General features: G+C 35.0%; 4 protein-coding genes across 4 annotated transcripts; 2 read left to right on the forward strand and 2 right to left on the reverse strand.

The window, feature by feature from the left end:
• Positions 1 to 14: 14 nt before the first annotated feature.
• Positions 15 to 597, forward strand: LOC129781996 (histone H4). The gene has a single exon (XM_055789491.1). It carries the CDS (start codon positions 58 to 60, stop codon positions 367 to 369), a length of 312 nt encoding a protein of 103 aa, XP_055645466.1. The 5' UTR covers positions 15 to 57; the 3' UTR covers positions 370 to 597.
• A 697-nt stretch (positions 598 to 1,294) lies between these two features.
• Positions 1,295 to 2,079, reverse strand: LOC129781980 (histone H1B-like). The gene has a single exon (XM_055789475.1). It carries the CDS (start codon positions 2,045 to 2,047, stop codon positions 1,367 to 1,369), a length of 681 nt encoding a protein of 226 aa, XP_055645450.1. The 5' UTR covers positions 2,048 to 2,079; the 3' UTR covers positions 1,295 to 1,366.
• A 9,553-nt stretch (positions 2,080 to 11,632) lies between these two features.
• On the reverse strand, positions 11,633 to 12,847 carry LOC129781987 (histone H2A). The gene has a single exon (XM_055789483.1). The coding sequence runs from the start codon at positions 12,813 to 12,815 to the stop codon at positions 12,441 to 12,443; it is 375 nt and encodes a 124-aa protein (XP_055645458.1). The 5' UTR covers positions 12,816 to 12,847; the 3' UTR covers positions 11,633 to 12,440.
• A 221-nt stretch (positions 12,848 to 13,068) lies between these two features.
• Positions 13,069 to 13,448, forward strand: LOC129781992 (histone H2B-like). The gene has a single exon (XM_055789488.1). The coding sequence runs from the start codon at positions 13,074 to 13,076 to the stop codon at positions 13,446 to 13,448; it is 375 nt and encodes a 124-aa protein (XP_055645463.1). The 5' UTR covers positions 13,069 to 13,073.
• The last annotated feature ends 391 nt before the right edge of the window (positions 13,449 to 13,839 follow it).

The raw sequence follows: 13,839 nt of genomic DNA on the forward strand, positions 1-13,839 counted from the left end.
CAACATCAGTTTCATTCATCGTTTGTACTGGAAAGCATCATACAATAATTCAGAAAAATGACTGGCCGTGGTAAAGGAGGAAAAGGACTGGGAAAAGGAGGAGCCAAGCGTCATCGTAAGGTTCTTCGTGATAACATCCAGGGTATCACAAAGCCCGCCATCCGTCGTTTGGCTCGTCGTGGAGGAGTGAAGCGTATTTCCGGTCTTATTTACGAGGAAACTCGTGGAGTGCTGAAAGTATTCCTGGAAAACGTAATCAGAGATGCTGTTACCTATACGGAACACGCCAAACGAAAGACCGTTACCGCAATGGACGTTGTGTACGCTTTGAAACGCCAAGGTCGTACTCTCTACGGATTTGGAGGTTAAATGATATAATTTTGCGTAGGTTTCAACAAAACGGCCCTTTTCAGGGCCACGATATTTTTCCAGTTAAAAGAGTGATTAGTAACGTTTTTAAATGAACCACTGTTCAATTGATTGATTGAATATTTGATTTATTTCAGTCGGCTTTAACCCTTCAGGTCATTCGCCGTCTATCGAAAAATATTGATATTACAAATGTATACAATGTTATTACATGACGTGGTGAAAAATAAACGAAACATTGAACAACTTTAAACTTCTGTACTGAACGCAACCGCTCCAGATGTGTAGCATGCTTACTGCGCAGGAACCACTGTTCAAAATCATGATTCGTTTCTCAATTGGTGGTACAAGAAAGCCAGTTTTTTGTGCGTTCGTTTTTTCCAGATTTCCCATTTGTGCGACCCATTTGGTGCGATTTCATTATTAAATCTAAACTCGAATCACACAAATAATAAAAGTACTCAAAAGTGGTCGCACGAATGAGGAAACGCATAAAAACAGGTTTTCCTGTTAGTTTATGATGACGATTCAAATACAATTTCACGTTGTACTTTAGTTGTATTGACCCAAACCCAAAAAAAAAGTCCAATATTTGTTGACTGAATGTCTGTGAATTATGAGTCGAATGAGGGATCATTGTAAACTATACTTGGGTACATGTAATCTCAAAACGATCGCGATGGCTATGAATGATTTTAGACCAAAACCTCATGTGATCGCAACCTAATGCAGGCTCGACGTAAAGTTTGTTACACAATTGATGCTTTTCGATATCATCAGTTGGCCATCATATCTCGTTTCGTTAGAATATGAACATTCTTAATAGTGTACAATGTTGGACACATGATGCAGATGTGTGAAAATGTATATTGACTGTTATAAAAAAATCATTTGAATTATTATTTGAGGTGAAAAACTTTTGTTACTCTTTCGATTCAATGTGTTTGTAGTCCTGAGAAGGACTGTTTGTTTTTAAATCATTTCAATCGACTGAACTTTACTTCTTGGCGGCGGCTTTCTTCGGAGCGGGTTTCTTAGCCGGTGCAGCCTTTTTCGGTTTTGGAGTTTTAGGCTTCTTCGCCGCTGTTTTCGATGGTTTGGTTGCTTTCTGTTTGGGAGCGGCCGCTTTTTTCACGGTTCCAGCCTTTTTGGCAACTTTGGCGACGGCTGCTTTAGCCTTCTTCTCAACCGCTTTCTTTGCTGGTGCTGCCTTAGGCTTTTTGACGGCAGCAGTTTTGGGAGTGGCTGCCTTTTTGGCAACTTTCTTTTCCCCTGAAGGCTTCTTCCCAGCCGCAGTTTTCTTTGGTTTCTTCTCGCCCGCAGGTGTCTTGTCCTTAGATTTAATTTTAAAGGACCCCGATGCTCCACTTCCTTTGGTTTGCACAAGACTACCTTTCTCAACACCACTCTTCAGAGATTTCTTGATGAAAGTTGAGAGCTTAGCAACGTCGCACTTGTAATTGGCACCGATATACTTCTTGATGGCCTGAAGAGATGATCCATTACGTTCCTTCAAAGTCTTGATGGCGGCTAAAACCATTTCATTCACTGGTGGATGAGTGGCTGGCTTTTTCGGTTTCTTACCCTCTCCTTTAGGAGCACGAGCCTTTTTCGGTGTCTTGGCTGGAGATGCGGCAACCGATGCTGCGGTAACGACTTCAGTAGCTGTATCGGCCATTTTTCACTGTATTTCACTACTATGTTTCAACGAAATGCTGAATTCCATGGTGCGCTCTGTGTCGCCACTTGTGCTCGAAATTGACATCTGTGTTAGGGAAACTCAGTGCGTTCGTTTCAATTCGTTGTTGAGAAAATCTTTTGCGTTTTTGAAATTCATATTTTAAGACATGGTAATTTTCTTTGTCCTAATTCGCACAAAATAACGTTATACGCTTTTCATTGCACGCTATGATAATCTAGCTAACATTCAGAGTTGTCTGATGTTAAAAATCACTTCTCGTTTCGCAACAATTTTCCGGTAATGTGCATAGTATGTATCAGAACTATTAACACAATACTGAAAATGTGTAAAATTGTGTTATTACAAAAGTAAAACGACGATAAAAAGTTGTTTGTAAAGAAGAGCAACATTTCCCCGATCATTTGATACCAAAATTGTATGTTTCTTCATCAACACAGCGAAGTATTTTCATCTAAACTTTGCTGCCATCGGAGCAGCTCAGGCACTTTTTGATTTCCGTTCGCTTTCATATGACTCAATATACCCATACAAAATTGTTACCATTATTTAAATTTGTTCTGTGAAATGAAAGAAATTTGAATACTTTTAGAGAAAATATCATCATTATTCGTACAATCATATTCGTAGTTACGATTCACGTTCCGAGGATGGATTGGTAATACAAACTGTTTGCCAACATTTGTGTTATCGATATTCTGCTACAAAATCCCAAACTGTACAGATCAAAAATATTTTATTTATTTAAAATCATTTAAAATTTTAAAAATCATCATGATGTTTATAATGTTTACATGTACCCTATGATTTGGTGAATTTGTATGTTATTCATATGTTGACTCCAAACCAGTATAACCTAAAATTGAAAGTTGAAAAAAACCATAGCTGTGCTTCTGAATTTTTCATTTCATCTGTTGAATGTTTCCGCTATTAATTTTTTTTTCTTTCTGTCATCGTTTTTACTATACCAACGTTAGACTATTTCCGTTTTTTTTGCCACTCGTAAGTGAAATATTATTTCAATATAAGCTAGCTTTCCAAAGACAACTCTCCAATGGGTTCATTCGAATAGTCAATAGCAGCATGTTTGAAATCAATTTATTAGTTTTATCTTGTTCAGTCCTTCGACAACAACTCACATTCCACAATTCCAACTTTAACTACCTTAATTCTTCATCTGCTTAGTCTGTTCAACAGGCAGCTCATATGGAACGACAAAGCTCAAGATTTGTACTCGCGACAAAACGTACATTTCAATTACCCAACTGTGAGATCCTAATTCAATACAGGTAATTACCCGACTGCGCAGATAAACGGTAACAAATCCAACACATCATCCTGGTAAAACTGAAAGCTCAGATCTGGCTTATCCGTATCACGCATAATTCGAATCGAAATTTGAAAAGTAAACTTGTGTACATGTATTTTGGAGAAGGATAAACACATTTAAAAAATAAAAATCATGGATGAGAGTTATCCATTCCGTATATAATAAATATCCTATGTAATAGAGCAGTGGTTTTCAACCTTTTCTGCTCCTTTCCACTTTTGACGAAGATTAATCCCAGTTCTTCCCCCTATCAGTATTTTGTAAGAAAGTCTGTAGCATATCAGTAAAATAATGAATGAATACAAACGGCTTTCAAGTTATATTCGCAACAAATATGATTCTGTACTTGTATCTGACTACAAAAAAGGTATATAAAGTCAGTATGACACCTGCGTCTGAATGATTTCCGCCAAAATCATAATTCTTGAGCACGTTGTCAAAAAGCACAACTCATGTCATCTTCGATATCCACTCTGTTACGGTGTTTTCTTTCCATCAGCAGCATTGTAGGAAATCCAGATTCACATAAATACTACACACTAGACAACAATACTCGTAACAATAATGCAGATCGATGATTTTGTTCTAAAATTGATCCGAAACTTTCGTCACTGCCAGTCGAAAGGGGATTCAAACCATGTCCAAATCTTGTTATTTGACATGGTTACATGAAACATGATATCACATGTTTCAAGTTTAACTTGTTGTAAAAAATCTTGACAAATGCTGTACAATTTTCTTTTTAATGGTCTTCTGTACTGTTTCGTCGTCTGTTCCATCATCATTCTTTGACGAAAGTCTTTGAAACATTGTGAAGTTGTTCAATCGAACATTACATTCCAGATTTAGAAATGTTTGCCGAGGATCGCAAATTTTAGCGTATCCAATAAAGTTTTTGTAGTAATTTTTGTTAATCATTGTCAAATTCAAAGCGAAGTAAATGTACAATAGTCCCTTGCAGAATTCCCCCCTTTTAAAGACTAAATTCCCCACCGGTTGAAAATTACTGTAATAAAGCATTCAGTTTTCTCCAAGTGATAAAGAAAATTTTGAATGAAAATTGAGACAAACAATGGTGTCATATTTTAATACAGTCAATTCGATGCCAAACCGATTCAGTGGTTCTCAGAATCTCATGGAAGTGGTAGTTTTGTTTCTTATCGCAAGATATTAGACTCGTATTTTTTTATTATTTCGTTAGGGTGACCATTTCGATTCAATTTAAAGTCAATCAAAGTCAAAAATTTAAAATCAATCACCTGTTCATTAAAAAACCCGCTTACAAAATATTTGAATTGTTCTTCGTAATTATCGATTGTATTTGTTTTTTTTCCTGTTCCTTTTTTTCCTGCGCTATATATTTTTATATTTTTTCTTGAAAGCTGAGAATGTTTTACATAACATATCTTAAAATCAGAGATGTATTTTTGTTTTGTTTTCACCTTATGAATTTTCAAATCTAACCGATGGTTCGATTTGAAAAATCGGTTTTCCCATTTTTTCTCGATATGGTCGATACATGAAATTGAAGTCAAGAAGCTAGTCTCCTTTGAAAAAATATTACACCTGCGATAAAATTGGATTTTGTTTTCGTGATTATTGATTGTATTTGCTTTTTATAGATCAAGTGCGCTATTTTTTTATTTTTTCTTGAAAATTAAGGATGTTTTACATAACATATTCTAAAAATCAAAAAGGTTTTTTTTTTCGTTTTTGAGTTATAACTTTTCAAAGTTTACATGTTTTCAGTCTTTTTGCAATATTTCTGTGCGAATATACTAGATCTATGCGACTAAAATCCAGTTTAATCGCAAATGTGGCACTATAAACTATTTGGCTTTAATTGGACATAACATTCAAACATTCAAAAGTTATGATTTTTGGAAAAACGGGTAAAATGATTTTTTGACCACCGGTTAGATTTGGAAAATCATAACATAAAAAGGGGAAAACATCTCTCTGATTTTACTGTTTCTTAGAAATTTGTTTTTCGTTTATATGACAGCCCACCCTAAGAGGAGTGTCGAACCACCTTAGAAATGTTTCTTCCCCATAATACCTCCACATGCCAAATTTAGTTCCGTTTGCTTGATTAGTTCTTGAATTATGCGGAAATGTATGCTTCATTTGTATGGCAGCCCCCTCCCCTCTCAGTGAAACAGGAGGAGTGTCTATTCACCATAGAAACCTGTTATGTCCCTTGAAACCTTCACATGCCTAATTTGGTATTTTCTTGATTAGTTTTCGAGTTATGCAGAAATTTGTGTTTCATTTGTATGACAGCCCCCATTAGAGAGGGGGGAGGAGTCTCAAACTGTCATGAAAACCTTCCCCGGCCCCAAAAAACCCCAACATACCAATTTTCATGTCGATCGGTTCAGTAGTTTCCGAGTCCATAAGAATCAGACAGACAGACAGAAATCCATTTTTATATATATATATATATATATATATATATATATGAAAAAATATATATATATATATATATATATATATATATATATATATATGAAAAAAAATATATATATATATATATATATATATATATATATATATATATATATATATATATATATATAAATATATATATATATATATATATATAAATATATATATATATATATATATATATATATATATATATATATATATATATATATATATATATATATATATATATATATATATATAGATGATGCATAACATCGTGAAACGTGAAAAAATATACACTGAGAAAAAAATAGTATTTTTTTTTCTATTTACAAAAAAAACTTTAGTTTGCAACATCTAAAATACGTATTTTTTATTTTTATTTTTATTTTTTCATATAAAATAGAAGTCATGGAGAAAAAAAATAATCCAAGATGGTAAAACTATTTTTGACAAACTTCTGATGAACATCTGATGTGATTTGAAACAAAAAAGGTCATTCTTAATCTCATTCTAAATGCAGCCATTCTCGAGATATTTAAAAAAAATATTTCCAATCAAAAATACTCATGTTATGTCATTTGTCGATTTCATTTGCAATTGCTCTAAACGTCAAATACAGGTCGGACTCGATTATCCGGAGTATTAATTTTTTTTTCACTCCGGATAATCACAAAACAAAGAATTTTCTCTCGGTAAACGTAATATTATTATGATTTGCACTTATTTATTGAACGGTTTTATCTAGCTTGGACATGTTTGTATTTTTGTGACTTTGTAACTCTGTAACGTTGTCTATAGCGCTATAACGTTGTCTATAGCGCTGTATCACATTGATAGAAATTTAACCCTCTTTCTGTTAACCGTTTGATCTGAAATTTGGAACACATCTTTATCTCGGATGTCATTATAAAACTGCGTATTCCGTGATCTTGAAAATCCAAGATGGCGGCCGGTACAAAATGGCGGATTATGGACATATTTTCTCAAAATCCTATCAATATGGGTTTTCTCAAAACCCCATAAATTTGGCTATATGAAATATGGTATATGAAAAAACAATGGCAATCAAAGGCCTTGACTAGTAGAATACAGTTATTTATGAAAAATTCAAAACCAAGATGGCGGCCGCTACAAAATGGCGAATTACATATTTTCTGAGAACCCCAACAATATGGGTATCAAATGAAAGGGATTGACTAGTAGAACACAGTTATTTATGAAAAAATGCAAATCCAAAATGGTCTCCACCACAAGATGGCGCCATATTTTTTCTTTCAAAGCCCCATCAATATGGGTATCAATTGAATGTGCTCGACTGGTAGAACACAGTAGATCATTAAAAATCAATGTCCAAGATGGCCGCAGTTCCCAAATAAACAATTACTTTTTCAATAGTTTCATTCAGCTTGTCCTGTTTGTTTGTATGCTTGAGTGTTTGTAGGATTGTCCCACATTGATTGAAATTGGACCCCGTTCCTGATCACTGATTGATCTGAAATTACCTTTAATTTTACTGCCATTATAAAACTGCGTATTCCTTGATCTTGAAAAAATTCAATTTGGCCGCCGCTAAAAATTGGCTGAATGGCTTGACTTGGAGAATACACTACATTATGAACAACATAAATACCTAAAGGTCACCGCCACGAAATGGTCGACTATGTTTTTTTTTGAAATCCTCTCAATATTGGTATCAAATGAAATGATTTGACTAATAGAATACAGTACATCATCAAAATATTCCGATGAATATCCATCTTGTCGCCATCGCCATCTTGTGGTGGATTTGTATTTCCCATAAATAACTATGTTATACTAGTCAATCCCTTTCATTTGATATCCATATTGATGAGGTTCTGAGAAAATATGTAATCCGCCATTTTGTAGTGGCCGCCTTCTTAGATTTGCATTTTCCATAAATAACTGTATTCTACTAGTCAAGCCCTATCATTTGATACCCATATTGATGGGGTTGTGAAAAAACTATATATGGCGCCATCTGGTGGTGGCGGACAATTTGGATTTGCATTTATCTTGAATGTCTGTGTTCTACTAGTCAAGACCTTTGATTTGATACCCATATTTATGGGGTTCTGAGAAAATATGTAATCCGCCATTTTGTAGTGGCTGCTCAAATAAATATTAGATATACAATATTTGCTGCGCATATTATTTAAAAAAATGCACCAAAGTTTGGATGAAGATGATCCGTTATTGAGTAAATATTCGGATTTGGTATCAATAGATCCGGAAACTGTTCCTGTTCCTTAACATTACATTTAAGTCGCAAAATTAGTGTTGTGTTGGTACTTGAAAAGGCTTACCATCAGTATTTCGGTCAAATTGCACCAAATCGGTGACCGATTTCAATAGGAAACGGCCTTCGAATGGTACCTAGAATATCCAAGTGAGTAATAAACAAGATTCTGGTAAGGACGTGTGAACTGTAACAGAGAAATTTAAGATTGTTTCAAACATGAATTAAGAACACGCTAAATGTTTTCTCAACAGCGATTCGAAACGAGCGCAGGGAGTTTCCCAAACACGGATGTCAATTCAAGTCAATAGCGGCAGCACCAAGGAAGTCAGAGAAACACAGTGAGCAAAACGGGAGAAACGGGGGACTTGATCAGTTACCACCGCACCAGCACGGACGGACGGATTACATCCGTTTTCTCCAAATCGGTGTTTAATTTGGCAGTGTTGATTTCGATGCACGATCCGGCCTAGCCTTCATTGCCGACGATCCGCCGGAAAATATCAGCGATACTAGCTAACTTCGGTGCATTTAGCAAAAGTGTACGGATATTTGGTCGCAAAGTTCCCGGTGAACGACCAAGAAATGAAAATGATTGGCCAACGGTGATTTGTAACAAAAGTGCGTGAGTTATCGGGAAGCGTGTCTGTTGCTCTGACTCTAAGTGGCGCAGGTCGGGAATCCTGTGCGACACAAGTCGCTGAGATATGGTTTGTGTAAAAAAGCAAATTTAGTTGTACACGCGATGTATAAAATGGTGAAAGTTCGCGGTGTGGAACATGAAAAATTGGAAGGTAACAAAACGGCTTCCTAAAAAGAAAAGAAGAAGAAAATAAAGTGGTTAAACGGAGATAATAGTTTGGAAAGATGAAGAAATTGTTGTGAATAGAAATAGTGTTGGAAAGAAATATTGGTTGGAATTGAACGGGAGAGAAGTGCACGAAAGTAAGCGACGACGAAGGAAGACCGACGGCACTAAGAGCCTGACCACCAACGGGTGATGAGAAGCTGGGCACTGGGCGAGAAGTCACATCAGGTGAGTGCGAGCGTGAGAAAGTGTGTGTGTGTGTGTGTGTGCTATCAATTAAATTATCTTAATTCAATAAAATCTATTTTTGTGCATGATGGCTGCTCGTGATCTGGCCGAATTATATTGAAGCTTCGGATACTTAGCACAAACTTCCATACAAAGCAATTGAATTTTTTTATGTTGTTACTCTATTTTTATATTCTTATCTATTTATTTTTTATTAGCCGACAACAAAAATCATTTCTTCTTCCCACTTTTTTTTTCGGTCAGTTAATAACATCAAACGTAATGCTTAACTCAAGATTTCTGAACATGATTATCAGACTGAAAGAAATGTAATATTTATCCAGTTGCAATACTGGTTGTTCTTCGAGCACGGAAAATGTAGAAGATATAGTCTGTATTGATATTTGCTTCAGGATAGAAATCGAATCCATTTTTTGTTGAGTGTCGTTCTTAGCTGCACTACATTTTTTAAATTCAAAAGCTTAGCTGGGTATGGAAATAAAAACTGTCCCCAAACCAAATCACCCGCATTATGGAAAATATTGTGTAGGGTACCAAATAAGAAATGATATGAGGTTCACCATAAAATCTGTGGTAAAAAGCGTACTTTTCATTTTTTTGCACACTATTCTCGATAGCTTCGAGATAAAAATTACTGGAAAAAAATGAAAGTGCGTCTTACTATGGTGTATCGAAAAATCTTGAAATATTGAAATTTTCTTTATTCAGAGATTCAGTACTACTCTAATTCGTATTTAAATGCGTTTCTACACCTTTTTAGATATGTGTGATAATATGTGGTGCAAAAAAAAGGTCAAATTCATATATAAGTATTTATGTTTATTTGTTCGTGTATGTCTTTTTCAGAATATTTTGATAACTGCGCGGTACGAAAATATCTAATTATTTTTTTTTAAATATTTTTTCTTATTTCTATTTCAGTAATTTTCTATTTTTTTTAATTGGTTAAAATCCTAAAATTGTATGTGCGTATTCCGTATTCGTAAAAGAGTCCCAAACCTTATCACCAGCGCTATGGAAAGTATTGTTGCGAATTAGAAAATTAGATGTTATTTTTGAATATAACATCTATATGGTTCACAATAAGAGCTATGGCTAAAACGTTGTTTTTTGTTGCTTGAAAAAGAAAATATGTAAAAATACTCGTAGTACATCTTACTATGATAAAATTACCATCGATTTTTTTTTTATGCGAAATTAGATAATTCTTTAAATCGATCAGATTTGGAATTGTTTAGTATTATGAATTGATATCCACGATTTTATTAATCATCTATTTCATATAAATAAAAAGTATTGAACGTACTTTTGTTTCCTCATTTTAACCTCGCTACATTATGAAACAAATAATAAATAAAAAAACACGTACGAACACATTTCAAAACAGTACTGTGCGTGTTGAGTATCTTTCATTTCCATTTTTTCATTCTCAATAGGCTTGAGTTTTGAGTATAGGTATTCAGAATAATAATTTATTTTTTGAAATTTTGTACCGTATACAACATTTTCATTTTCCAAATGAAAAAATACTAGACAACAATATAGAAATAAAAAAAAAAATTGCATATTTTTGTACTGCGCAGTACTTAAAATTTTCTAAAAAAAAAATCGCAAACATCTAAAAAGAGATTAAACCAGTACAGATTCTCAGAATTCTAAAAAAACGAAAAATTTATAAATATATATTTTATGTATCGCGCCACACAGTTAAACTTCTGAAAAAAATCACACATATCTAGAAAACGCGTAGAAAAACATTTGAATACGAATTAGAGCAGTACTGAATCTATAAATTAAAAAAAAATCAATATTACATAAATGTTATTTTTTGGTACTTAAATTTTTGATAAAAAATTATTTTGATATTATTTCTCGATACACCATAGTAAGATGCAAAAACTTGATAAGAACGTTTCTTACTATAGATTCCATGGTGAATCTCATAGAGGCAAAAAATACTCAAAATTTCTTATTTTGTATCCTATACAACATTTTCCATAAAGTGGGTGATTTGGTTTGGGGGCACTTTTAATTTCCATACTCAGCCAGGCCCTTTGCCTATTTAACAGCATGAATAGGAACGCCAAATTAAAAGCTTTGATTTCAGTTTGCAGAAATCGTTTGATTGCAGAAAATATTCAATTACATAGATAGATTTCAATATACAATAACCTTAAAATTAATCGATGTTATTTATGTATATTGACAGCTTTCAATAAATAAAAAAAACGAGAAAATACAATTAGTTCAAAATTTTATATTCTGTCGAACTTCGTTAACCTGCAGTAACGTATGGAGCGATTTCACGCCAAATCAGCTGAATAACAGCCAGTTTCGACACGACGCTCTTCAATTACTTTTAAACCGTGTACACAAGGTAAAAGCTACCCAAAATCACAATTTTCAGTATTTCTATGTTACTTTTGTTACAAAATAATCGATAAAACTTTGATAACATCCAGCAACTCTGATGTATCGTGTGGTTTGGCTTTTCTGCACTATCGACGGAAGGACTGAAAGGCAAAGCTGTTTAACGAGTCTTGTATGAGATTCAGTACTAGGTCCGGAGCTCGACACAATGTTATCATTGGAAGTGTGAATTGCTGGTGATTTTTTTTTTTTTTTATGAGAATGGTACTTCAATCATTATCCTTTGCTTCCCATCCTGATCTTATTCATGGCAACGTGGCGAAGGATGTATGCATGGAAGGAAAGAAAATTCTGGAAATGTAGTTTTTTAGCAGCTGGTATACCTGGTAATTTGGCCCATCTCAACTACCTGAGTAAAACGAGCATGTATTACCCATTTCTGCTACATTCTACTCGTATAATAATACTGCTTGCCTTTATCGATTTGATTAACCGAGATTCGATTTCATTTCGAAGCAGTGTTTGAAACATTCCTCGTTGTGAGCTGATGCTTTGCAATAGTTTAAAACATTGAACTTATGATTATTAGCTAGAATTAATCAGGAGAAAGCTAAGCATATTTAGAAAGCATAAGTCAGAAATCGATTTTTAGAAAAGTCCACTATCGATCTGCAGGGACTTACGTGGGTTAGAAAGAAAAGGTCCATTGTCGGTCTCCGGCCTCGGTTGGGCTCAACAGGGTAATATTCCGAGCTCGGTGAAATGATTCACTCATATCGGTTTGGAAACAGATGCTCTCCTTGGAGATTGCTGTGGATTGATTTTTAGAAAACCAATCAATGTAACTCTTTATTAGAAATTTGTTGTCGTCCTGAAAAGGACGGTTGGGTTCTCGATTTTGGTGCAGTTCCATGTCGTTGTTGATTTAAGCTTTCTTCTCGGTCTTCTTGGGTAGCAGGACAGCTTGGATGTTGGGCAAAACTCCGCCTTGAGCTATAGTTACACCCGACAGCAGCTTATTCAATTCTTCGTCATTACGAATAGCCAGCTGCAGATGACGTGGGATAATTCTGGTCTTCTTGTTGTCACGAGCGGCATTTCCTGCCAACTCCAACACTTCAGCTGCCAAATATTCCATCACTGCTGCCAAGTAAACAGGAGCTCCAGCTCCAACACGTTCGGCGTAGTTTCCCTTCCTGAGCAGACGATGGATACGACCCACTGGGAACTGCAATCCAGCACGATTTGAACGGGACTTTGCCTTTCCCTTAACTTTTCCTCCTTTACCACGTCCAGACATTTTTTGTTATATAATTATGAAGTTATTCACGAGCAAAGCGAAACTGTACTGATGAAAATTTTCAGTAAGCGAACCCTCTTTTATACTAACTCTGCCATTATTAGTTTTTCACTCAGGCAGTGCTACGAATATAATGAAATGGCATCATAAACATAAGGGGACGGGCATACATTCCACCCTGACTGTGCATATAACATGATGTTTCCCTTGCTTTCAACATTAGTTCCTCTCGAACAGTGAAAGCGTTAAAACGTAGCAATGGCTCCTAAAACCAGTGGAAAGGCAGCGAAGAAGTCCGGAAAGGCTCAGAAAAGTATTACCAAGACCGACAAGAAAAAGAAGAAGGTCCGCAGGAAGGAAAGCTACGCTATCTACATTTACAAAGTGTTGAAACAAGTCCATCCTGACACGGGTATATCATCCAAAGCCATGAGTATCATGAACAGCTTTGTGAATGATATTTTCGAACGCATCGCCGCTGAATCATCTCGTTTAGCGCATTACAACAAGCGATCAACTATAACTTCTCGTGAAATTCAAACCGCAGTTCGTTTATTGCTACCAGGAGAATTGGCCAAACACGCTGTCTCCGAAGGAACCAAAGCCGTCACAAAGTATACCAGCTCCAAGTAAATTCTGAATTCTACAATATGAAAAAAACGGCCCTTCTCAGGGCCACAAAATTTAGGTTAAAGAGTTCAAAATACAATTTTTCAATCATTTATTGGTGTTATTATAACAAGTCGCTTCTCGTGCGAACACTCCGCTTTCATTGCTCGAAAGTTTCTGAAAAGTAATATCACAAAAGGTGTCCAAAATGGCTCGATATAACAATTTAATGTAATACGATTTATTGTGAAGTACGTTTTGAGAATGATGTGATCATTGTGTGCAGAATGTATAATGCATCGAGTGAATTTGATAACTGAAACTTGTTGCCCTTTAATCTCGACTGTCCATTCTCATGGAACGTCGTAATTCCAGTATATCACTCGGATGTCCCCTCTCATGGCATATTAAAGTT

The sequence above is a fragment of the Toxorhynchites rutilus genome, unplaced genomic scaffold (assembly GCF_029784135.1).
Source record: "Toxorhynchites rutilus septentrionalis strain SRP unplaced genomic scaffold, ASM2978413v1 HiC_scaffold_32, whole genome shotgun sequence".
In the NCBI taxonomy this organism is placed as follows: Eukaryota; Metazoa; Arthropoda; class Insecta; order Diptera; family Culicidae; genus Toxorhynchites; species Toxorhynchites rutilus.